Genomic DNA, 27,837 nt, shown 5'->3' on the forward strand with positions numbered 1-27,837 from the left:
CCTAGATGCCCATCGGTAAATGACTGGATCAAAAAACTATGGTACATTTACACAATGGAATTCTATGCTGCAGAAAGGAAGAAGGAACTACTACCCTTTGCAACATCATGGATGGAACTGGAAAGCATTATGCTGAGCGAAATAAGCCAGGCGGTGAAAGACAAATATCATATGATCTCACCATTAACAGGAATCTAAACAAACCAAACAAGCAAGCAAAATATGACCAATGACACTCAAATATGGAACAGGCTGTCAGGGCCCAGAGGGGAGAGGGGAGAGAATCATAGGGGAAAAGGGAATGGACTCACATGAACAAGTATAAAAGACACATGGACAAAAACTAAGGGTGGGTGGTGGAAAGGGGAGGGAGGCGGGGAGCATGGGGTGGGGGGCGGGCAGGGTTGGGAATATAAGACAGAAAGCTGTACTTGAACAAGAATTAAATAAAACTTATATTTTAATAAATAAATAAATATTTTTTTAAGATTTTATTTATTTATTTTTATAGGGGAAAGGAAGGAGAGAGAGAGAAATATCAATGTATGGTTGCTTCTGGTGTGTCCCCTGCTGGGAATTGGCCTGCAACCCAGGCATGTGCCCTGACTGGGAATCGAATTGTGATCGTGTCGTTCGCAGGCCCTTGTTCAATCCACTGAGCTACACCAGCCAGGGCTCCTCTACATCTTCTTGAACACTCATTCTAGTGGCCTTTCTAACTGTGTCCTGCATTTATGTCACTGCATTTCATTTGGTTTTCCTTGATTGTGCCCTGTTTGCCTGGGCTCCTGGTTACAATCAATGATATCACTTGAGCATGTCAGGTATTGGCCTGTGTGATGCAATAAAGCAGTCTCTGTTTCTTCTATTCTTTTATCTCTCTGGTTTCCCACCCTCCATTCTTAGGAATCAGGATATCCCTTCAACACAGGGACAGATGGTACCCCTCCAGGAGAGCACTGGATTCCTGAGGCTTAGTGGCAAGAAACAGCAGGGGAAAAAAAGGCACAAAGAGAAAGTGAGATCTATCAAAAGCAGGCCTTCCCTATTTTCCAGTTTGCCTGCAGAGGATCCTGTTCCCAGATTCTGTGCATTTCTTTAGAATTGCTTCTCTTCATTTTTCATGTAGAAGAGGGGGCATTTGTGACATTGTAGGCACAGTGGTTAGTGCCATGCAATCACAGATCGTTACAGTTATTTATGTGGTGGGTACATTGTCCCTATTTTACAGATGAGCAAACTGGACCTCAGTCTGTTAACAACTTGCCCACAGCCACAAACAGGGAGTGGGGGAGCTGGATCCAAAGCCAGGGACAACTGTCTGATGGCAGCTGTTAAGGTCCCAGCACACAGGTTTGTTCTTCAGGTTCTTCATTCCAGAAAGGAGCTGATTGAACATGGACTCTAGGAGATTAGGGAAATTGTTACCGGCACATCCTCATTGTACAGGGAAAATTCCTTGCAGAAATAAGAGTCAGATGAGGAGAGATTACAAAGATGTGGTTTTCAGTGAACTTTTTTAACTTCTCTGTTTAATGGAGAGGTCAACAGGCTAGAAGTCATGGGAAAAGACTTGCTGAACCAGGTGAATATATATGCTGTCCAACAATTATTGGAGCCTGCTATAATATGAATAATAAAATAATCAAAGCTAGAGGAATGCTTTGAATACCCAAATGAATATACTAATTTAATTATTCAGGAATTAGTTCTTTAAATCTCTTCAAATTATGATTTTTTCACAAACTATTTCATGCTATAACTTAGAATGCAATTTGTAGGCTTTTAAGAATTTACTTTTTATTTTTATTTTTTAAAGATTTTATTTATTTTTAAACAGAGGGGAAGGGAAGGAGAAAGAGAGGGAAATATCAATGTGTAGTTGCCTCTCACACGCCCCCTATTGGGGACCTGGCCCGAAACCCAGGCATGTGCCCTGACCTGAGAATCAAACCTGAGACCCCTTGGCTCATAGGTTGGCACTCTATCAATCCACTGAACCACATCAGCTGGGGCTAGAATTTACTTTTTAAAACTCTGTGATTGTAACTTTTTAAGGTATAACTCTATTTTCCTATTATCTCCCTATAATTCAGATAATTTCCGTATGCTGCTTTAACTCTAAAATGTATGACAAACCTTCAGGATGACTCTCTGTAACCTTGCTGATGAGAGTTGTCCTAACTAAGCCTTGTCAGTTGACCTTCTTGTGTAGTTACTTCCCATGTTGCCCGTGCTGCTGGTGCAACCATGTTTCCCTCTTCCTTTTCTCCTATGGCCCTTTCCCTAACATAGTCTCTCTGCATTAAAGCCATACTTGAGCCCCACCACCAATTAGGAGGGCATAGGTATTTTTCTCCACTTCTTCACTCCCTGGGAGACTCTTCATGCCTTCTCTATGAGTTCAATACCTATCTCTCTGTCAATAAAGCCCTGCCAGCTGCTGCCTCATTCACATGCCCTCAGCAGATTTCCACCTGCTTGGTTTCCCTAACACTTCTCTGGGGTTTTATCATGAGGTGCCTTATGTTGGCATAAATCCTAAACACATCTGTTTATTTGTGTTGATTGGAGACTCTTTGAGATCAAAGATCATGGCAAGTTTATATCCCTCATACAGTAGTTATCTCCGATGTACCTTTGATTAATTGATTTGGATGTCTTTGAAGGAGCAACCATCAGAAATATTAAACATATTCAACATTCCAAAGAAACAAATCTTAAGTTAAACATATTAAATAAGTTAGAAACTCTTCTCAATAACAGGTTACAGCAGTAATCCAGAAACTGGCATGTGATCGAGATACCTTGGCAAGACTCTTTATCTCTTTGAACCTTCATTTCCACTTAAATTTTTTTTAAAAGGGCTGAAAATGTATGCCTTGTCTACTCCTTCAGGTTTTTATGCAGATGACAAAAGGTGGTACACCAGATAATGTGTTGGGAATAATGACATTGCTTCAAATATAAAGTTGCATTGTCCTATTTAAGAAAACAATTGGAATTTAGACACAAACTGCACCATATATTACATAGCTATAGCAGTCTACTTCTGATTTAAATTTAAATTTGTACTTGAATGTACTTTGTGAATAGTTTTAAGGGGATTGTCAGTCTTTTGCACCATAATCTGTAAATCCTGTCTTATAGCCAATTATGTTGACCTGGGAGATTTTGAAATAGAACCTATTGGTTATGTCAAAGAGAAAATATTTGTCTTCTCCATAATTCCTGCATGAACCAAATTTTGTGTTTTTATTTTTTTTTCTGAACAGGTTTCCATCTCTATCACAAGTTACCCACAATTGTGCCTGAGAGCTGCCTTCTCATAATGGTGGGACTTCTACTAGGTGGGATTATTTTTGGAGTTGATGAAAAGTCTCCCCCTGCGATGAAGACAGATGTATTTTTCTTATATCTCCTCCCGCCCATTGTACTTGATGCGGGTTATTTCATGCCTACTCGCCCATTCTTTGAGAACATTGGCACCATTTTCTGGTATGCTGTGGTTGGGACACTTTGGAATTCCATCGGTATTGGGGTGTCCTTGTTTGGTATCTGCCAGATTGAAGCCTTTGGCCTGAGTGACATCACTTTGCTCCAGAACCTGCTCTTTGGCAGCTTAATCTCAGCTGTGGACCCAGTGGCTGTGCTTGCTGTCTTCGAGAACATTCATGTCAACGAGCAACTCTACATCTTGGTCTTTGGAGAGTCCTTGCTGAATGATGCAGTGACAGTGGTGAGTAAAGTGTTCACCCTGCACCCCTTCAACATGTGGGGGCTGCCCCCAGACCTACATCTGCTTTCTGACAGGAACAGCCCTGTGCTAGAAGGACCCTTCATTGAGTTTAATGCACTGTTATCTCTGTCTTAAAATTCTCAGTAAAATTTTTATTTACTGTTTTAATATTTATTTATTATTATACATTGAGGCCCTCATTTTCATTTTGCACTGGGTCATGCAAACTATGTTGTTGATCCTTGCTTGCCAAAGGAGCACAACAGTGATTGTGACTTTGTATCACTGAGATTTCTTATTTTAGCCTTTTGAAAAGTGATAGTGTTTGATCAGAATTTAAAGAATTTTGGATCCCAAAAGTTTTTGTGAGAAGCAATGCTGTTAGTATATGATGTGCATAATACAAGTGAAAAGATAACACATATTAAGTGCCATTTTCTCTTTGGGGATGGTTTCTTTATTTTGTGATTGTAGCAAAAATTTTCATTGCAGAACTTACTTCTTGTTGCTACTCAGCTAGCGTATTTCTGGTATCCACCATTTTCCCATAAGTGAGTATTTATTTAAAATGCAAATTATTTTAATTCTTATTAATTGACTCAAAATTGGAGTCAGAGGCTGTTATGATCACAATGGTAGCTGAATTTACCCCCACCCTGTCTTCTGAGCACAGGCCTACAAAGAGCTCCCTACCAGTTAAACTCAGGTGACCCTGCATTGGGTACCTAGTTAGTGAGCATAGGTGGTGCTGTTTTATGGTGCTTACAATTCTGTAGTAGTAATACTGACAGTACCATTAAACTTTTGTGAATGCTTGCCTGTGCTCAGGTCTTTTTGACAACCTATGAAATACATCTTATTCCCATTTTGCAAATAAAAAAATTGAGTAAATTGAGAGAAAGTTTATTAAGTGTATTTAAGTACTTTAGGTAATTCATATTATCCCTTCCATTAATTCCTGTTATTAAGATGCTATCCCTGATTCATTTAAAAGTTAACATAGAAACCAAACATTATCCTCTGTTAGCCCATGTTCTGCCCCCTGAACTGAATATATCTTCTTGAAGAGTGTCCATTAACTTCATGTGAATATTACTTTGTAGGAAATTATTAATGAGGAATTTCCACTTTTTTTTAGAATAGCTGTTATGACAGTGTTGAGACAGCTGAGTTAACTTGACTAACAAAATGCACCTCATTTATTTTATTATTAATGAACACTGATTAGTCCTTAGCTCACCAATCTTAAATTTGAACTGGAAAACTGCCATAATAAGGAAGACATTTTATAACTTTTTCTAATTTCTGAAGGCATCAAGTTCTATGTTTGAATTATGTTTGGCATATACCCTTGTTCAGGGAGACTGTAAAGTTCAATATGGCATTCTTAGATCTATTTACTGTAAAGGAAACTTTGCAAAGAAATCATCACACTTTGCTGCTTCCTTCTAGAACAGTGTAGCAAAATCAGGTCAGTTTCAGAATGATAAACCATGCTTTCTCTTTACACTGCTTTCTCTTCTCTTCTCATTTAAAAGATTTCTCATTTAAGTGCCTCAGTGAGCCATTCTTTGAGTTTGTACAGAATCACATCTTAGGAAACCATCTTGCTAAGCTACTGTTTAAATTGTGTTCAGGCTCCAGGACTTCCAGAAGCACATCCTGTGCTTCATATCAAGAGGTACAAAGCCATCAAATGAGGTTCTCTGGAGGAAGGGGGAGGACTGACGCAGAGAGGGCCATGGGCCAAACTGAGGGCCTACCATCCCAATACAGGCAGGAAGGCAAAGGCAGAAAAAGGGAATAGCTGCTTTTTGGGTGTGGAAGCCCTTGTTATAAGGCCAATGACTATAAGTCAGAATGACTGTATGGTTTTTCATGAAAGAGCCTTCCTTGGTAGGTTATATACTCTGGGTTGACCCTTAAATCCACACTCACAAGATAAAAGGACATGCCCAGTGGTTTGCCTACCTAATGCTAAAGAATAAACCACCAAATATTTCTTTCCCTAAACAGGTCCAATAGTGAATTGAATTGACCAGGCATTAGAAATAATTAGAAAAATGGTATAAAAATTATGATTTTGCCTCTGAGACAGGTACCCCCAAAGAATAGAGTAGGCATGTTTTATGGAAGATTTTTTGACTTATTCATGCAGTCTCACCTCTAGGAGAGGTTTAAGAAACTTATGGCATAGAGAAAGATATACAAAAGATGGACCATGCTGCATACAGTGAAAATGATGAGTAACTATGAGTTGCAACTGAAAGGGTAGAGATTAACAGAAAGAATTAATGTTAAAAGTGTAGTCTAGATGGCAAGTGAAATTGTATGGCAGCACAATTAACTCCTTTCCTAAGTCATGGTAAATTAAATATAGAGCTAGAAGAGTTGAAGGGTAGAAAAATCTACCTTAAAATATCTCAAAGCAAAGAAAAATTGAGGATATATGACTGCAGTCAAACTGTGTTGCTTTCCAGGGTAATAGTAGTTTAGAATTAATGGGAAAAATGACAGTCAAAAATAAATAAATAAAGGTGCTCTCACTGGTGTGGCTCAGTGGATTGAGCATCAGCCTGTGAACCAAAGGGTCACCAGTTTGATTTCCAATCAGGTCACATGCCTAGTCAGCAGATCTAGAGGGAACCCATCAATGTTTCTCTCACACATCGAAGTTTCTCTGCCTCTCCTTCCTTCCCCCTTCCACTCTCTCTAAAAAAAATAAATACTCTCTCTAAAAAAAAATAAATAAATAAAATCTAAAAAAAAATAAAGGTGAGCTTCTTAAAAAGGATTTTTGTGTTTCCCCTTATACTGAATATTTTAGGAAAATACTTAAAATTTCTCTTATTAGGCAAAGATTGTTGAGGTTTTCAGTCACTTGAGAAGTCCTGCTATTTCAAAAGTATTTCATAATCAAATGACATATGCTTATATGGTAATTTCCAACATCATTTCTATAACATGTTAATACAGCCATTGAATATTCTAATACACTTTCCAAGAAGACTTAAAGTTTCTTCAATCTACCATAACTAAGCTTGGTTAAGGGGAGCTGGCTCTTTGGAAAGAGGTGAGGGATGCACTCATGGCCAGTCACTATGCACTGTGCAGTGGAACTTCAGGGAGTTGGGGGATAAACAGTGACCACTTGGCACTATATTTTGCTTTTGCAAATAGCTGAATAGATTCAAAATTCCTTACCCCAAAATGATTATTCTTTGTATTTCACATCAGAAAACATGACCTAAAAGCTATTTTTCTGGAACAGAAATATTCTGGTAAAAATCTTTGAATTGTTTACGTATTTGCATTATGGTTTTGCTGAATTATTGAACACTTTTAATCTGAATTCAAAAAACTAATTTCTAATTTTAGTATCTATAAGTGTTTTAAAAATATAATAATAAGTAGAAATATTTGAAAGTATGCAACTGTCAAATTAACCCATTACAGAAGTTAGCAAATAGACATCACTGGCATTTCAGTCTTCTAAAAATACAGGTGTCAACTGAGGTCCACTTTGCACAGACAAACTTGAGACAACTGTAGTCCATATGCATATAAATTTACAGATATATATTATAACTGTAAAAATGTTTTTCTGTATAGATTGCCTTGTGGTGAAATTAAAAGATTTAACTTGAGTAAAGGGAGTTGTGGCCAGTTGTAATAATAAGAACTTGATCTTTTCCTGACTGCTAGGTCTCTAGTTGAGTGTCAAACAGGTGTATGGATATGGAAAGCTTTCTGGTTGTCAAGGGAATGTCTCTACCTAAGATACTTCCTTGTAACATTGCCCTGGAAACTGAAGCAGTAGAATGAACAAGCTGGAGCTTCTGACCAGTGTTTCTAGAGCGAAGTGCCTGTACCTCAGCTCTGCTCTCTGCAAAACCTACAGGACTATGAAAAACAGAATATACCTTGGATAGATTTGTTGGATTGAGCTGCCAGGAAAGTGGCTCTGGAGAGAGTATGACCATATGCCAGTCACCAATCAGCTGGATGAGGTGGGATAAGGAGATGAGAGAAGGAGAGGGAGACATGGGTTCTGTGCAAAAGGAATTTCTAATTTTGTTGGGAAATGAGGTAGACACTCAAGAATCCCTGACAACACGAGATGGCATATCAGCAGACACTGAATGGGTTGGGAGGTCTTTATGTTGTTAAGGGACAGAGGAAAGGGTGAGTTGCAAGAGCTGTGGGAGTCCATCCAGGGTCTTGAGAGGAAAAGCAGCTTCAGCTGGGCCATGAAAGATAGATAAAGGCTCCCTAGATTTAGGGGCTGGATTTCTACCAAGAGAAACCACAGGAAGGGAACCAGAGAAGAATAACCACGGCATGTTTTGTGGAATGTTGATGAGACCTTCTCCCAGACTTAAAGGGTGTTGGAAAGCAATTTTTTTAAAAGGTGTGTCAGGTGTGTGGAGCCTTCCAAAATCAGTTAGTCAAAGAATTTAAACTTGAGAGTGAAAAATGAAATAGCAGAATTTAGAGGAAGTGAGTCTTATGATAGCTGGAGGGGCATTAGAGAACAGAGAGCTGTGATTTGTGGGTGTAGGTGGGAGGCAGAGAGGGGACAGAATTGCAGTGTGCAAGTGGCCAGATATCCGTCTGGATCCTCAGACAGCAGATGACTATCACCTTCTGGCCTTTGCTACTTAGAGGGAAGGGGTATAAATAGTACATCCCTGATCCTCTCTCAGGAAGCAATTGTGGCTTGTTGATGCTGATGAAATCCGATGTGCACGGAAGGCCTTTGGTTAAAGTAGAAAGTGGCTGCTACTTGAAGCCAGTTTCTTTTCTGGCAAATAATGATACATACCTTTAAGATATTTAAGTCCTCAGGGGAGTGAGTTACTTTTTTCTTCTCTTATTCAAGTCATTTCTTGGTAGTACTATACCAAATGCTTTGAGTGTTACACAAACAATTGGGAAAAAAGAAAAACTCGCTGCTTTCTATTAATCCAGTTTTTCCCCCCCAAACTAACAGACATTTATTGTCCTCTACTAGGCAACATGGAGCAAATAAATCATAACAAGGTGTGATGTTTGACTACAGGGAGTTTATGATCCAGTAGAAAAGAGTAAAAAAATACCTCACAAAACCTACAATGTGGTAGCTATAAAGGATCATTGGTGCAGTAGGAAAAAATGAAATGGATTTTCTCCAGGACACACTCTGGTTAGCAGGGAGATTCTGACTCACTCTCCCATGGGTGAAACATAAAAGACTTGCCCAGTAAGTCAGGAGCCCTCTGTTCTGGTATTGCGCCTGGCATTTTGTGTGACTGTGGGTGAATAGGTTCAATTTTGAGTTTTTCACAACCCAAGTAAGAAGGTAGCATGGCCTATACTCTAAAAGGCCTGTGTACCCAGTGTCTTGTCAGCCAGTTTCCGTGGAGACTCTGGCTGTAAATGTCACTGCAAAATAAGTAGGGCACCTACTTGGCTTGTTTTTTACTTTCTGGTTTGTGGAAGAAGTGGTAGGGTGCAAGCCATCACTTTACATTTCAGTTGGCTTAGTGGCCCTCAGAAATGTGTTTGAAAGAATTTTACGCAGCAGACATTACATACCTAGCATTTTGAAACTTTAATTAAAGTAAAACTATATAAAGACTAGGATTTTGAGAACCCAAGCAACAATGTAGTCACATCACTTTAGAGGCACAAAACACATATAGTTCTTGCACACACACATATGCACACATGTGCACACACACCACAAAGATTGTGGCCTCTTTGAGAAAATTCCTTTGTGTCTCATGATATGTCAGATGTGTATGTGTGGGTAAGGAGAGGAGGAGGGGTTAGGAGGGAGGCCCTTGGTGTTCTGGGAGGAGGGTGTCCTTAGGTAGGTCACCTGTATTGTACTGGTTGGTGTGTTCTTCCATGGCATTTCTCCACAATTGAGCCTTGAAAGGTAGCTAAGTTCCCAGCAGCAGCTACAAGCAGCAGTAATAAGAGTAGGGTGTGGTTGGATGGCAACTAACTGATTCAAAAGAATCTTCTAGATGGTATCTAAAAATGGTATTTTAGGAGTAAGTTGTGCAATGATGTTGAAGTCTTTTCTCAGTCACTTATAAAAAAAGTTTTCCTGACAATATTCTGTTCTGAAAGACTTTTGTTTAAAGCTATTAACTATAATATTAAAATAAATAAATACACAGTCTTTGCTATTAACTATCCACCTTGTACACAGAAAAAATATCCTTTCTAGAAGGATAGGTAGAGTGTTCTATGGCCACAGTGATGATGATAAGTGAGCAGGAGTCTTGATAGTGCACCCTCTTTCTTCCACAGGTCCTGTACAACTTGTTCAAGTCTTTCTGCCTGATGAAAACCATTGAGATCATTGACATATTTGCAGGAATCGCCAACTTCTTTGTTGTAGGGATTGGTGGCGTATTGATTGGCATCTTCCTGGGATTTATAGCAGCATTTACTACTCGGTTCACACATAACATACGGGTGATCGAGCCACTTTTTGTCTTCCTGTACAGTTATTTGTCCTATATTACAGCAGAAATGTTTCACCTCTCAGGTATCATGGCGTAAGTATATAACTCTTTGTTAAAAGCAAATAATGATGACATTTCATTGGATTTATGTATTCTAAGTAAACATGTTAAAGTTAAATAAGTTATATAAAAAGTAGGTTTAATTACATTCTTTTTAATATTGCTTTATTAATTTGTTATTTATTTTTAACTATTTTATTATTGTTCAATTACAATTGTCTGCATTTACCCTTCACCACTTCCCCCTCCACCCCAGCCATCCCCACTTCCCTCCTCAGATTCCACCCTCTCCCCTTGGTTTTGTCCATGTGACTTTTATTGTTGCTCTTGAAAACTCTTCCCACTTCCCCCACCCCGTTATCCCTTCTCACCTTTCCTCTGGTTACTGTAAGATTGTTTTTAGTTTCAATGTCTCTGGTTATATTTTGCTCACTTATTTGTTTTTTTGATCAGATTCCACTTAAAGGTGAGATCCTATGGTATTTGTCTTTTACCACCTGTCTTATTACACTTAGGATAATGCTCTTCAGTTCCATCCATGTTTTTGCAAAGGGTAGGAGCTCCTTCTTTCTTTCTGCTGTATACTATTCTATTGTGTAAATGTACCATATTTTTTTGATTCACTCATTTACTGATGGGCACTTAGGTTGCTTCTAGCACTTGGCCATTGTAAATTGTGCTGCTATGAACATTGGGGTGCATAGGCTCTTATGGATTGGTGTTTCAGGGACCTTACGATATAATCCCAGCAGTGGAATTGCCAGGTTAAAAGGCAGTTCCATTTTCAGTTTTCTGAAGAAATTCCATACTGTTTTCCACAGTGGCTGCACCAGTCTGCAATTCCAACAACAGTACATTAGGGTTCCCTTTTCTCTTCATCCTCGCCAGCACTTGTTGATTAGTTTATGATGGCCATTCTCAATGGTGTGAAGTGGTATCTCATTGTGATTTTAATTTGCATCTCTCTGATGGCTAGTGATGCTGAGCAGCTTTTCATATGTCTCTGGGCCCTCTGTATGTCCTCCTTTGGAGAAGTGTCTGTTCAGGTCTTTTGCCTGGTACTGGCATTAGAACAGACACATAGACCAATGGAACAGAGCAGAGAACCCAGAATAAACTCAGATCTCTGGGTTTATTAAATATTAATCGATCAATCAACTAGAATATTAATTGATCTCTTGGTCAATTAATATTTGACAAAGGGAAAAGAAGCATAAAGTGGAGTAAAACTAGTGTATTCAACAAATGGTGTTGGGAGAATTGGACAGCTACCTGTAAAAAAATGAAGCTTGATCACCAACTTACACCATACACAAAAGTGAATTCAAGGTGGATAAAAGACTTAAATATAAGTTGTAATACTATAAAAGTCCTAGAGGAGAACATAGGAAGGACAATCTCAGATATGCCACGCATCAATATTTTCATTGGTATGTTTCCTAGAGCAAGGGACATAAAGTAAACAATAAAGAAATGGGACCTCATCAAATTAAAAATCTTCTTCATGGTTAAAGAAAACAGCATTACAATGAAAAGAGAACCAACTGTATGGGAAAACATATCTGCCAATGAAACCTCGGACAAGGGTTTGATCTCTAAAATATAGAAAGAACTCGCATGGATCCACTCCAAGAAGACAAACAACCCAATTAATTATTTTCTTTTAAGAACAACCAAAAAAGCTTTTTCTTACTCTGTTTCAAAGAAATGAAAATGTACATCATCTAGATTTATACTGAAGCAATTTGGTATTAAGATGGAAGACTACTTAAAAGTTGCCTGTTAGGTCTCACATGAAATATGGTAATGCAATTGTTAGGGTTGAATTCCAGGTATCAAGAATTTTCTGAGTTGATGTGCATTTAGTGATGTCCATGTGTGAGAACAATGCTCTAAACTTATTGCAACAAGGTTGCATCACCTAAACTATATTTGAAGTTCTGGTATTTTTTATGTGAATCCATTTGAATAATCTTAGTAGTAGAAAACCTTCATTCTGGATGATAGATTTTATTTTGATAAATAGCTTAATGCCATTCATAGCGATATTTAATGCATAAGACATGAATCATGTAATTTTAGTTCAGCTTTTTAAATAAAGAAGTATAGTTATAAAGCAGGAAATGTAAAGGCAAGAAATTATTTCTTATTAAAGATACAGTTAGTGTACTATTCATTAAGTGATTCAGAAGGATGTGCTCAAAAGGTTTCACAAGTTGGCTGAAGACTTATGGTGTTTAGATCCAGTGTTAGGCTTTGGAGGATCACTTCGAAGGAGGCTACTCATTGAGTGTGGATGTTTTTGTAGCTTCCAAAAATAAGCCTAGTATAGTGTTTTCACACCCAGCATAAGGTCAGTGAGAAATACTTAATGCAATGCCTTTAAATATTTATATTTTGACAAACATTTATTTACAGCTTAATATATGCTAGACTCTATGCAAAGGCCTGCCATACTTTTTCAGAGTTTTGCTGTTGTGAACATATGTCTAGTTCTGGAAGTTTTCTCTTGCAGATTTAGGTGATGTTTTGATTAAGGACTATTTTGTTTTCTGCCTCTTATCACACTTTTTGTCAGATGCAGATGAAATTTAAGGTAGAGGAAGTCAGTGCCTCTGTACAAGGAGATGAGCACAATTGTAATGAAAGCCATAAATTGAAGAGTTGGTGGTTTTCTGTTTCACAGAGAACCTAAATAAAGCAACATATTAATCTGGTTTCACCAGTAATGCAATGTTCAGCATCTTCCCAGTTGCTATTCATATCATTTGTATGACTTCCAGTTTCCTCACTGTTTTTTGACCAGTGCCATTGAAAGGGTATGACCCCCTAGTTATCAGGTCCCTAAAAAATGAGTGTGGAACTTGTGTCTAGTTTACCCGCAGCAATTTAGCAACAATTTGTGTTGACTAGAAACTTGACTATATTTCCATGATATGCATATGTAAATGTCATAGAGCACCCACACAGTTATCTAAATATGTTTGTCAATTTCCTTGATGTTCAAGGGCAGGTATCGGGATGGATTGTATAGTCAGTATATTGGGGACAGTTGGAATATTGGATGAAGTTTGTGTCCTGGTGCATCTCTGCTTAGAAATAACTGTTGGAAGGCTTGTGCTACAAGTCCTGATCTCCTGTGAGAATGGGCTCATGGGTTTACTTGCTCTGGGAAATGGGAAACCAGAGAAAATAAAGCCACATATTCTTAGTAACTAGCACAGGTCATTCCCTGCTGTAGTTTGTTGTTGGATCAAAAACACTACTTTCATTTCCCACTTCAAAGTAAACATTTATTTTACAACTTAGTGTAGAGAAAAGTCCTTTATCACATTTAAACTACCATTGTCATTGTGCACTAAAATAATAAACTGACCATAATGTAAGACATTGCAGGACATTTAAACAGTTTTGGATCTAGAATTCCATTAACACCCATGTTGCAGTGTGTGCTGAGAAGTAACATCTTGTTTTCTTTTTTTAATTCTTATTATGTATTTATATTTTTATTGAGATATAATCGGCATATTGCATTGTGTGTGTTTAAGGTATACAGTGTGTTGATGCTTGCAGTATCAAATATTGCAGTATAATTATCTATAAAGTTATTTATTTTATTTTTATTTTATTTTATTTATTTTATTTTTATTTTTTATTTATTTATTTATTTATTTATTGTTTTATTGTTATTCAATTACAATTGTCTGTATTTACCCTCACCACAGCCAAACCCATCTTCCTCTCTTGCTTCCACACCTTCTCCTTGGTATTGTCCATATGACCTTTATAGTTGTTCTTGAAAACTCCACTCCCCTCCCCATTATCTCCTCCCACTTCCCCTTTGGTTACTGTCAGATTGTTCTTAGTTTCAATGTCTCTGGTTATATTTTGCTCGCTTGTTTGTTTTTTTTGATCAGATTCCACTTAAAGGTGAGATCCTATGGTATTTGCTTTTTACCACCTGTCTTATTACACTTAGGATAATGCTCTCCAGTTCCATCCATGCTGTTGCAAAGGGTAGGAGCTCCTTCTTTTTTTCTGCTGTATACTATTCTATTGTGTAAATGTACCACAGCTTTTTTAATTCACTCATTTACTGATGGGCACTTAGATTGCTTCCAGCACTTGGCCATTGTAAATTGTGCTGCTATGAACATTGGGATGCATAGATCCTTATGGATTGGTGTTTCAGGGTTCTTTGTTTGTTTGTTTATATTTATATTCAATTATTTTCAAAATATATTTTATTGATTATGCCATTACAGTGTTCCCATTTCTCCCTCTTTATTCCCCTTCACTCTGCACACCCTCTCCCACCCACATTCTCCCCCTTTAGTTCATGTCCATGTGTCATAAGTTCTTTAGCTTCTACATTTCCCACTCTACTCTTGCCCTCCACCTGTCTATTTTTTCCACATCATCTATGCTACTTATTCTCTGTACCTTCTCCCCCTCTCTCCTCCTCCCACTCCCCTGTTGCCAAACTTCCATGTGATCTCCATTTCTGTGGCTCCGCTCCTGTTTTTTGTGTCTGCTTAGTTTGCTTTTGCTTTAGATGTGGTTGTTAATAACTGTGAGTTTGCTGTCCTTTCACTGTTCATATTTTTTATCTTCTCTTTCTTAGATAAGTCTCTTTAACATTTCATATAATAAGGGCTTGGTGAGGATGAACTCCTTGAACTTGACCTTATCTGAGAAGCATTTTATCTGCCCTTCTATTCTAGGATATATCCCAGCAGTGGAATTGCCAGGTTAAAAGGCAGTTCTATTTTTCAGTTTTCTGAAGAAATTCCATGCTGTTTTTCACAGTGGCTGCACCAGTCTGCATTCCCACCAACAGTGCACTAGGGCTCCCTTTTCTCTACATCCTCACCAGCACTTGTTGATTAGTTTATAATGGCCATTCTCACTGGTGTGAAGTGGTATCTCATTGTGGTTTTAATTTGCATCTGTCTGATGGCTGGTGATATTAAGCATCTTTTCATATGTCTCTGACACCTCTATATGTCCTTCTTGGAGAAGTGTTTGTTCAAATCCTTTGCCCATTTTTTTAATTGGATTGTTTATCTTCCTGGAGTGAAGTTGTGTGAGTTTTTTATATATATTGGAGATTGAAACCTTGTCTGAGGTACCATTGGAAAATATGTTTTCCCATACAGTTGGTTCTCTTTTCATTTTAATGCTGTTTTCTTTAGCCATGAAGAAGCTTTTTAATTTGATGAGGTTCCATTTCTTTATTGTTTACTTCATGTCCCTTGCTGTAGGGGACATATCAGTGAAGATATTGCTGCATGAAATATCTAAAATTTTTCTGTCCATAATCTTTTCTAGGACTTTTATCGTGTTGTGACTTATATTTAAGTCTTTCATCCACCTTGAATTTATTTTTGTGTATGGTAAATTGGTGATCGAGTGTCATTTATTTACTTGTAGCTAAGTCTCTCAACACCATTTGTTGAAGACATTATTTTTACTCCATTTTATGCTTCTTCCTCCTTTGCCAAATATTAATTGACCATAGTGAGTTTGGTTTATTTTTGGTCTCTCTGCTCTGTTCCATTGGCCTATATGTTCATTCTTATGCCAGTACTAGGTTGTATTGATTTCAGTGGCCTTGTAATACAGTTTAGTAACAGGTATTGAGGTCCCTCTTACTTTGTTCTTCTTTGTCAAAATTGCTACAGCTATTCCAGACATTTATGGTTCTATATAAATTTCTGAAATATTTGTTCTATATCTGTGAAATATATCATTGGTACTTTAATAGAGATTGTATTCAGTCTACAATACAGTACCTGCTTTTGGTACTGTAGACATTTTGATGATGTTTATTCTTCTAATCTATGAGCATGACACATGCTTCCATTTGTTTTTGTTTTCCTTAATTTCTTTCTTCAGTGCTGAATAGTTTTCTGAGTACAGATCTTTTATATCCTTGTTTAAGTTTATTCCTAGGTACTTTATTTTTGTTATTGCTATATGAAATGGGATTTTTTTACTGATTTTTGTTTCTGATATTTCATTGTTGATGTACAAAAATGCCCTTGATTTCTGAATATTCATTTGGTATCCGGCTGTTTTGTCAAATTCACTTATTAGTAGTTTTTGGGTGGAGTCTATAAGATTTTCTATGTACACTATCATGTCATCTGCAAACAATGAGTTTTGCTTCCTCCTTTCATATTTGGATGCCTTTTATTTTTTCTTATTGTCTGATTGCTGTGGCTAGGACTTCTAAAACTATGTTGATAGGAGTGGTGAAAGTGGACATCTTTGTCTTTTTCTTGATTTTAGTGGGAAAGCTTTTGGTTTTTGCCCATTGAGTGTGATATTGGCTGTAGGTCTCTTGTATATGGCCTTTATTATATTGAGGGATGCTCCCTCTATTTCCACCTTGCTGAGTGGTTTTATCATAAATGGGTGCTGTACCTTATCATGCTTTTTCCACATATATTGCTATGATCATGTGATTTTTGTCTTTTGTTTTCTTTATGTGATGTATTACATTTATGGATCTATGAATATTGTACCACCCTTGTATTCCTGGGATGAATCCCACTTGGTCATGGTGTATGATCTTGTTAATGTATTGCTGGATGTGGTTTGCCAATAGTTTTTTGAAGATTTTAGTGTCTACATTTATCAGTGATACTGGCCTGAAGTTTTCTTTCTTTGTTGTGTCTTTATCTGGTTTTGGGTTTAGGATGATGGTGGCTTCATAAAAAGAGTTTGGGACTCTTCCATCTTCTTGGAGTTTTTGGAATAATCTGTGAAGGATACGGGTTAGCTCATCCTTAAATGCTTTGTAAAATTCTCCTGTGAAACCATTTGGTCCAAGGCTTTTGTGTGTCACAAGCTTTTTGGTTACTGCTTCAATTTTTTCTGCTGTTTATTGGTCTTCAGGCTTTCTGCTTCTTCACACAGTTTTGGAAAATTATATTTTTCTAGAAAGTTGTCTATTTTCCCTGGGTTTTCAAATTTCTTGGCATATAGTTCTTTGTAATAATTTCTTATAATCCTTTGTATTTCTGTGGTATCAGTTGTAATCCCTCCTCTTTCATTTCTGATTGTGTTTATTTGGATCCTCTCTCTATTTTTCTTGATGAATCTGCCTAAAGGCTTGTCAATTTTGTTTATCTTTTCAAAGAACCAGCTCCTGTATTTATTAATCCTTTGAATTGCTCTTTTATTCTCTGTGTCATTTAATTGTGCTCTCATCTTGGTTATTTCCTTTCTTTTAGTTCCTCTGGGCTGTCTTTGTTGTTCTGGAGTTCTTGTAGGTGTAAAGTTAGGTTGTTCATTTGAAATGTTTCTATCTTTTTAGATTGTCCTGCATTACTATGAACTTTCTTCTCAGGGCTGCCTTTGCTGGTAAAGGCAACCCTATTTTCTAATGTGGGGTAATTAGTATACTATTCCCAATTTAACCATATGTAATATGTCTGTATGCTATAAGTCATAGATGTGCCTACCCCCCTTTGAAAAGCACATTGTGTGCACTTCCCAGTGTAATTACTTTACTTACCTTGGGACATTGGAATACAGAATTCAGTGTAATACACTTAAAATTACATATCCATGTACATGTCCTTTATAGAACTAGTAATTTTTCCACATTTGGATTACACTGGGTTTAGAAATTCCTGTTATACTTCTTGTTAATCGCACTTTCTTTTTCAATTTATGAACACATTTTAAGGTTAATGGGAATGAAGGCATGTGGCATGCTGTGCTGAGCATGCTCAGTAATTTTCATTTTTCGTTTAAGAGGAATGGTCAGCCATATAGAAAGGAAAATGAGCCAAAGGGTTGGGCAATTTGTGAGCTGAGAAAAAGATCAACATGCCTTTCTCAGAATTTGTAAAATGTGGAGTTGTAAAACTTGTTCTATCTGAGTTCTGCCTGCTATCCTTTCTCTCTCCCTCCTGCACCTTTTACCTCCATCTCCCTTTCCTTTCCCTTCCTCTTCTGATTGCCTTGCAGATTCTGGATCCCCTTGTGTGTAAGCTTTGGTGGACTCTTGAGGAGTCTTTTCTAAAATGAGATCATTTAATTAGTAGATAGTTAGTACAAAAGTCTAGTAAGAAATATCCTTTATATAACAGAAGATGTGGGCCTGAATTCAAAAATGCAATCAGCCTTTTAGGTAAGGAAGCATTGGTCACGATTTCAGCATTTTGATTACTTTGGAAAGATTTTGGAAGCAGTGACCTCTAGCATTCACAAAGCCTATCACTATGGCTATTTTTTGTGCCATGAAATTATGGTTTGATATAATTTTCAGCGACAAAAAATAAATTATACAAGGTGGAATTATAGTAGTCTTCTCCTCTGTCTTATAAATTATTTGGAGAGCTGACTTGTGGGCATTCTTAAGTTTGGGTTTCTCTTTGTAGCATCTTCTAATAATTTAAAACCTAATTGAATGCTAAGGGATTATTTATACTTCATGTCTCCCTGTGTGTTCAGGAGGGCTTTAGTAGCAAACACCAAGAGAATAGATGAAACTCCGTTTTCTAATATACTCCTGCTCACTTCTATACTACAATTAAGTTTTGCAGTTGGGAAAGTATGTGAGTATGTGTTTCATAATGCATTTCTACAGCACTGGAGCTAAAGTTAAGGGAAAGTTTTTATAGTCTCCCGAACAAGAAACTTCATATCTAACGGCATTGGGCACCTTTGAATATCATAGTACTATAGTAGGGGATATAGAGGTAGCTAAGTATTTATTTATTTTAGAAATTCATTCCTTGTCTCATGTTTTTGTCTTTATTCAGAAAAATACTCAGAAGCAATGGTGATTGACCATTGTCCTCTTTCTTTGCCCAAAGACACTAACAGATGCCTATGGTGATTCCTGCACTCAGATACATAACACAGTGAACTGAAGTGAGGCTTTCTTTCCCTCTGTGGAAATTCAGGCTTTTTTCTGGTCCCTGCCTTGTACCCTTAACATCCCTCTGTGCTCCAGTCAATGGAACCACAGAACACATTGTCCTGAAGAGAGGGATGTTTGGTCTTTAAATGAGGTTGCATCCTGCCTGCGGAGGAAACGTAGATTTTTCTTTGATGAAATTTGAAATTTCATCCAGAAATTTCAAAAAATGACTAAATGCATCTTCAGATAGGAGAGTAGGCACTGATATGACTTAGTTTTGTTTTTATGGATTAATAATTTCTTAGTGTTCCTCCCTTGAGGGCACTTAAAATATATTCTATTTGCTATTTCAATTACTCTAAAATCATTGCAAAGAAAGAAATGATAATTATTAGTCTCATGTTATGAATGACTAAATTGAGGCTCAGGTAGTCAAAAATATAGCTGGAGAGTGATATCTAGAGCCTGGGTTTCCACTTATCAGGCCAGTGGAGGGTATGCTTCAGTATCCATTTTATAAATCAAAATGAGCATATTTTAATGAACTTTTAAAATAAGAATTTAGCAGGAATTTCCAGGGTGATAGGCTCAGGAATGAGCAGGCTGAGCTGGCTGTGGGGAAGCAGTCAGTCACTTGTCACTGCTGAAAAGGTGAAGAACATTTTCTTTCTTCTTTCTTTGTGTAAATCAGTAGTAATCATCTACTTAAAACTTTGAGAAAACTAGGAAAGCGTGCTTCTGCTTGTTATTTTGAAACTTCTACCCTGGTTTCCCTTGTTATGCCCAGCATTTGTAGCATTTAAGAGACCATCTGTTCAAGATAGTCACGTGAAATCATAGCTTTATGCCCCAGATTGTTCATTGTTACAGAATGTTCAAGTGTACTGGTATTCTTTTAAAAAAACACATGACAATACAGGACATCCACAAAACATACACAAAGCATCACATGTACACATATATGTGCATACATGTATGTATGCATATGTATGCATATATGTATGTGTGTACCATGTATGTGTGTGTATATATATATATATATATGTACATGCGAGTAAGACAGGTTTCTTTTATTCATTTTTCATAGACCAGTCTCATGTTTGCTGAATCTTTTTCTTAATATAGGACTGTGACATGGAGCCTCAACAAACCAATCAGATAATGCAACCTGTATGAATACACACTCCCTGGTCTGTCCTCCATGCAAATCCAATTGGTCTTAAAGTCTCTCTAAGTGCAGGACAAGCAGACCACATCAGCTTATTTCTAGTTTGAACTTTTAAACTTCAAATTCACTTCCATCCCAACATTCACACCATCCCCTGCATACACACAACAATTTTTTAGAAAGACTGAGCCATTTCTAAAGACTGAGTCCATTGCATAAGAATTTATTAATCCTTTAGCCAGTACTTCAAAGTAGCTGTTGGCCTCCCAACAAAAATCTTATGACTACCCAAAACCAAATACAAATTTTAAATGGGTGGTGAGGAGACAGTAAGTAAATAAGGCAGAAAATTAGTAGATATTGGGAAAACAAATTATTACTTCCTCAGTTTTCTGTACACCTTTAACAAAAAAGTAAAAAACAAAGAAGCAAAAAAATATTATTATTATTATTTTTATAATGACTCACATATCTTTTATTTGCCTTTATATAGCCTTTTTTCCCTAAACTAAACTGCAAGATAAATGACAGGAGGAAATTTGAAATTATAAACCTTTTTTTCAAGCTTTATTGAAATAAAATATAACATTGTATAAGAAAGAAGGTGGCTGCAGAGTAGGTGGAAGCTGCTGTTAGCCTCAAACCACATTTACAGCTAAATTTTAGATCAGTCAACCTGGAAAACCAATTGAAGACTAGCCAATCTGAAATATTATAACAAAGGATTACAGAAGAACCCACATGGAAGCTGATAAGAAGGGCAGAGACATGGAAAGGGATAGATACTCTTGCCTCAGGTGCAGCAGCCACTGAGAAGCCAGAGGAATACCACAGCTGCAAAACTCGCTCCCCCTAGGAGCATAGGGTCTCAAATCCATGCAGGGATCCACAGCCCAGAGAAACAGAGACAGGACGAGGAACATGCTTAGCATGTGGTGGTGGAAGTCAGTGGGGTGTCAGTCTACATGGGAGACTCAGACCAAACCCACAAAGGGACAAACACTCCCTATTGTTACAACACCAGCCTGGGAAGTTCACAGTCTAGACTCCAACCTCTGGCAAGGCCACACTGCCATACTCTGTTCCTGTGAAAGTCTGCTGGCTACATCCAGCAGTGACTTTAAGGTGCCCTCTATTTTCTGGGGAAGCTTTTGGTGGAAACCCAGTGACTAAACTCTGTGATTTGGGAAGGAGGATAAGTCTCTCTGACCTCTAGTGCCCAGCCAGCACCCCTCCCCCACCTGTTGAGCCACTCATCCTGCCCCTTCCTGGTGAGTTCTGTGGCACAGGGGAGCTGTACTGGGCTGGAACTTTCAGCCTGTCCAGCTGTGTGCAGGGGAGTTGCACAGGGATGTGAGTTTCAGCTCCGTCCTGCTGGGTTTGGAGCCCGTGCAGATCTGGGACTTTCAGCTCCATCCTACTGAGATCAGCCAAGTAGAGAGATCTGAGTGTTGTACAGGGCTGAGCTTCAGCCCCATCTTGCTTGGTTTGGGGGATATATGGAAACCAGAGAGCTGGGATTTTCAAACTGTGTCTTCTGGGCAAATTTCTGTCCAGGAGCCAGACAGGGGTGGGATGGGTTGTATGTCTATCTTGCAGGGAGGCAAATCCAAGCTTTCCTGTGCATACAGCCCTGTAATGCTCTGGAAAGGAGAGGAAGTGTCTAGCCCCTTGCTGCAGGCTTGCAGGCACCATCCCCAATGGGAAACTGTTTGGATCAGCGCTGCCAAGTCTCAGCTACCCCTGCAGGGTGTAGTTCCCTGTGGGGAAAGAAGAGAGGCTCAGAGTGGGGACATTCAAAGTGTGAGACTTTTAGAGACTATTGTCTGGGACCACAAAGTTCTTAGTCCCCTCCTGAGAGCTGGGCCTTCATCATACCCAATGGGAGACTCTTTTGATCTATCCCCCTGACCCCAGGGCAGCTGACCTTGCTCCTGCAAAGGGGATGGCTGGCTGTACCCAACATGAACCTTCAGCTATCCCTCCTCTTGGAGTAACTAGAATTGGAAACTGTGGTGGAAACTGAGGCATTTGGCTTTGAAGCAGGAGCTACTTTCCCATTATGTAATATATGACTGCATGATCCCCCAATAGGGGACCCACTAGCTTATCTTAGCTAGCTCGGGCTCAGCTAGCCTAGTATTCTTCCAGAGCCTTTTTTTGGAAGGCTCTGGAAGAATACCAGGCAAACTTAGGAGGAAACAGAGAAACTAAAAGGCGGAAGCTGGCCTCTGGGAGCCTTGGTCCTTATACAGAGCTTCCACCGGCTCTAGAGGGGAAGAAGCAGACACTTTTACACAGATTAGCCCCTCACATGCACACTCAGGTCCAATAGATTCATACACAAACAGTGAATGGCATGGTAGCCCAAGGCCAATACACACATCTTGCAGTGACTTTTACATGAACCCTATCCAAGTGAAACCAGAACAAGCACAATCAGTGGTTTAGATAACACCAGATCTCAACCCAGCTAGACACACAACCAGCACACCTACAGGGGGATTCCTGCCAGTACCATTCCCTGCTGGGAACAGCTCTACTTTGGGGGGCAGTCCCTGCACAACACACACTGTGATTAAAATTTACCCTTATAGTCACCCAGCCTGAAGGGTTAACTCCACCCATGAAAGGGCCAGTAGCATTCAAGCTTCAACTACAACAGGAATACACATAACCCTCAAGAAACACTCCTAGAGAAGAGAGCTCAGGTTATCTGGAAGACTGTGCCACAGAGTCCAACAAGACACCTTCATCATAAAATAACCACAACAAATTTGGGAGTCATAGAAGATTTACTTAATATGTAGAAACAAAGTGGGGAGACAAAGAAAAATGCCCCCCCCCAAAAAAATCCAGAGAAATTCCTAGAAAAAGAATTAAATGAAATGGAAGAAATGGAAGCAATCAAAATACCAGATGCAGAGTTTTAAAAAAATTGTTATAAAGATACTAAAGGACCTTAGGGGAAGAATGGATGATCTCAGTGAGAACTTGAACAAAGAAATAGTGAGATTATAAAGGACATAAAACAACAATGAAAAAACAGAAATGAAGAATGTACTAGAAGAAACATTAGCAGGTTAGGTGAAGTAGAGGATCAAATCAGCAAATTGGAGGACAAGATAACAGTAGCCACATAAGGAGAGCACAGAAAAGAGAGAATTAAGAGAAATTAAAAAAGTTTAAATGATCTCTGGGGCAACATGAAGCATAATAACATCTGCTTCATAGGTGTACCAGAAGGAGAGGAGAGTGAGTGAAGGATAGAGAACCTCTTTGAAGAAATAATGGCAGGAAACTTCCCTAACCTGGGGAAGGAAAAACTCATACAAGTTCAGGAAAAACAGAGGGTCTCAATCAAGATGAACCCAAAGAGACCCACAAAAAAAACCCCACATCTTAATTAAAATGGTAAAGGTTAAAGATAAAAAATCCTCTTTAATCTAATACTTATTGTATTTTTTCCATTACCATTTAGTCCCCTTATACCCCCTTCCCTCAGCAATCACCACACTATTGCCCATATTCATGAGTCCTTTTTCCTTTTGGCTCAATACATCCACTCACTAACCATCCCCACTAGCTGTCATCTGCTCTCCATCTATGAATCTGTCTCTGTTTTGTTTGTTAGTTCAGTTTGTTCATTGGATTCCACATATGAGTAAAATCATATGGTCTTTCTCTGACTGGCTTATTTCACTTAGAATAATATTAAAGCCATCAAGAGAGAGACAGTTATCTACAAGGGAGATCCAACAAGGATGTCAGCTGATTTCTCAATAGAAATGCTTCAAGCCAGAAGAGATTGGCATAAAGTATTCAAAATGTTAGAAAACAAGGACATACAGCCAAGACTACTCTATCCCTCAATGCTATCATTTAAAATTGAAAGCAAAATAAAGACCTTCCAGATGAAAAAAAGTCTACAGGTATTTGTTATAACCACACCAGTATTGCAGGAAATGTTAAAGGGACTGCTTTAAGAAGAAATAGAGAAAGGAACATAGGTATAAAGAAAAAATGGCAATAAATAAGTATGTATCAGTAATAACCTTAAATGTAAATGGATTAAATGCTCAAATCGAAAGATGTAAGGTAGCTAAATGGATAAGAAAACATCAATATATATGCTGCCTATAAGAAACTCATCTCAGAACAAAAGATACATGCAGGCAAAAGTGCAGGGATGGAAGAAAATACTCCATGCAAATGGAAACAAAAAAAAAACTGAGTTAGCAATACCTATATCTGAAAAAAAGAGGCAAAGAAGGTCACTACCTAATACTAAAGGGAATAATCCAACTGGAGGATATAATACTTGTGATCCTATATGGACCTCAAATAGAAACATCTAATTATATAAAGGAAATCTTGGTGAACTTGTAGGGAGAGCTTAACAGTAATAAAGTCATAGTAAGGAATTTTAACACTCCACTGCTAGCAATGGAAAAATATTCCAGACAAAAAGAAATCAACAAGGACATAGTGACCTTAAACAACAAACTAGATCAAACTGGTTTAACAGACTTTTACAGAACATTTCCTCCCAAAGCAGCAGAATACACATTCTTCTCAAGTGCACATAAAACATTCTAAAAAATAGACCACATATTAAGACACAAAATAATTCTTAAGACATTCTAGAATTTTAAAATCACATCAAGCATCTTATTGAACAGCAATGGCATGAAACTATGAGTCAGCTACAATCAAAAACTAAAAAACATTCAAAATCATGAAGATTAAATAGCATCTTATTAAACAATGAATGGGTTAACAATGAAACCAAAAAAGAAATCAAAATTACTTGGAAACAAATGAAAATGAACACAACAACCCAAAATTTATGGGACACAGCTAAAGCAGTCCTGATAGGGGAGTTCATACCATTACAAACCTATCTGAAAAAGCAATAAAAATCTCAAATAACAATCTAACCTTACACCTAAAGGAACTAGAAAAATAACAACAAATAGAGCCAACAGTAAGTAGAAGAAAGGAAATACTAAAGATTACAGTGAAAATAAATGGCATAGAGACTAAAAGATCAATGAGACCAAGAGCTGGTGCTCTGAAACAATAAACAAGATTGATGGACTTCTCATAAAACTAATCAAGATAAAAAAGAGAGGACCTAAATAAATAAAGTCAGAAATGAAAGAGGAGAAGTAACAACAGTTATCACAGAGATACAAAAGATTGTAGAAAAAATATGAACAACTATAAGCCAACACATTGAACAACTGGGGCAAAATGGACAAATTCTTAGACACATAAAGTCTTCTAAAACTGAATCAGGAAGAATCAGAAAACCTGAATATAGCAATTGTAATTAATGAAACTAAAGCAGTTAAGAAAAAAAAAAAACTCCCAACAAACAAAAGTCTCGGACTGAATGACTTCACAGGTGAATTTTACCAAACATTCAAAGAAAAACAAACACCTCTCCTTCTCAAACTATTCCAAAACATTCAAGAGGAGGGAAGACTTCCAAGCTCTTTTTATAAAGCCGACATTATCCTAATTTCAAAACCAGATAAAGGTACTACAAAGAAAGAAAATTATAGACCAATATTCCTGAAAAACATAGATGCTAAAATCCTCAGCAAAATATTAGCCAATCAGTATGTTAAAAGACATAATACACCATGACTGAGTTGGATTTATCCTGGGGATACAAGGTTGATACAATATTCACAATTCAATAAATGTGATACCTCACATTAAAAAATGAAAGATAAAGATAACATGATCATATCAATAGATGCAGAAAAGCATTCAATAAAATTCAGCCTCCATTTATGATAAAAACTTGCAGCAAAGTGGGAATAGAGGGATTATACCTCAATGTAATAAAGAATATATATGAAAAACCTAAAGCCAACAGCTTACTCAGTGGGCAAAAACTAAAAGTATTTTCCTTAAGATCAGGAACAAGACAACGATGTTTGCTTTCATTACTCTTATTCAACGTAGTACTGGAAGTCCTAGCCACAGTGATCAGTCAAAAAGAAGAAATAAACTGCATCCAAATTGGAATAGAAGAAGTAAAACAGTCATTATTTGTACATGACATGATGTTGTACATAGAAAACCCTAAAGACTCCACAAAAAACTACTAGTAAATTTATTTAATTTGGCAAAGTAGCAGGATACAAAGTTCATATTCAGAAATTGGTAGCAATTCTATACACTAATAATGAACTATAAAAAAGAGAAATTAAGAAAACAATCTCAGTTACTATTGCAACAAAAAATAAGGTACCTAGGAATAAATTTAACCAAGAAGGTAAAACAACTGTACTGGGAAACTATAGGACATTGAAGAAATTGAGGAAGATACAAATTAGTAGAAGCACATACATGTACATGAACTGGAAAAATTCACATCATTAAAATATCCATACTACCTAAAGCAATCTATAGATTTAATGCAATTCCTATTAAAACACTGATGGCATATTTTACATATCTAGGACAAATATTCCAAAAATGTTTATGAAACCCTAAAAGACCCCAAATAACCTCAGCAATCTTGAGAAAGAAGAACAAAGTTGGAGGTATTGTAATATCTGATACCAAACTATATTACAAGGCCATTGAAATAAAAACTGCCTGGTACTGGCATAAGAACAGGCATATGGATCAATTGTACAGAAAAAAGAACCCAGAAATAAAACCATGCTTTTATGGTCAATGCATGTTTGACAAAGAGGGCAAGAGCATGCAGTAGAGAAAAACAGACTTTTCAATAAATGGCATTAGGAAAATTGGACAGGTATATTAAAAAACATTAAACTAGAGCACTGACTTACACCATACACAAGAAAAAATTCAAAATGAATGAAAGACTTAAATGTAAGCCATGAATCCATAAAAATCCTAGAAGAAAACATTAGCCATAAAATCTCAGACATCTCTTGTAGCAGTATTTTTGCTGATATGTCTCCTACAGTAGGTCAAGGAAAAGAACAACAACAACAAAAGTAAAAAAATGGGACTAAATCAAATCAAAAACTTTCTGCACAGCACACGAAATAAAAAAATGAAAATGAAACTCACTGTATGAGAGAACAAATTTGCCAATGATACATCTGATAAGGGGCTAATTTCTAAAACATGTAAAGTACTTACACAACTCAACACCAGGAAGAAAATCCAATTAAAATATGGGCAAAAAATCTAAATAAACACTTCTCCAAAGAAGACATATGGATAGCCAACAGACATAAAAAAAATGCTTAATATGGCCAGTCATCAGAGAGATGCAAATTAAAAATCACAATGAGATATTCACCTCACACCCGCCAGAATGGTTACCACAAATAAATCAACAAACAGCAAGTGCTGGTAAGGATGTGGAAAAAAGGGAAACTTTGGGCACCTTTGGTGGGAACACAGATTGGGGCAGCCACTGTGGAAAGCACAGAGGAAAACAGTTTCCTCAAAAAATTAAGAATGGAATTGCCTTTTGATCCAGTAGTTCCACTTCTGGGAATATATCCTAAGAATCCTGAAACATCAG

The 27,837-nt window shown here is 37.4% G+C and overlaps 1 protein-coding gene across 1 annotated transcript in view; it reads left to right on the plus strand.

Moving 5' to 3' along the window:
* Positions 1–27,837, plus strand: part of SLC9A2 (solute carrier family 9 member A2) — a 112,786-nt gene that overhangs the window by 39,718 nt on the left and 45,231 nt on the right. Inside the window, exons 2-3 of the mRNA XM_037060819.1 lie at positions 3,276–3,739; positions 10,043–10,293. Coding sequence (XP_036916714.1) covers positions 3,276–3,739; positions 10,043–10,293 — 715 coding nt within the window. The remainder of the gene's footprint in view (positions 1–3,275; positions 3,740–10,042; positions 10,294–27,837) is intronic.

This window comes from Sturnira hondurensis, unplaced genomic scaffold, assembly GCF_014824575.4.
Source record: "Sturnira hondurensis isolate 20B ecotype Veracruz unplaced genomic scaffold, ASM1482457v3 Scaffold0012533, whole genome shotgun sequence".
In the NCBI taxonomy this organism is placed as follows: Eukaryota; Metazoa; Chordata; class Mammalia; order Chiroptera; family Phyllostomidae; genus Sturnira; species Sturnira hondurensis.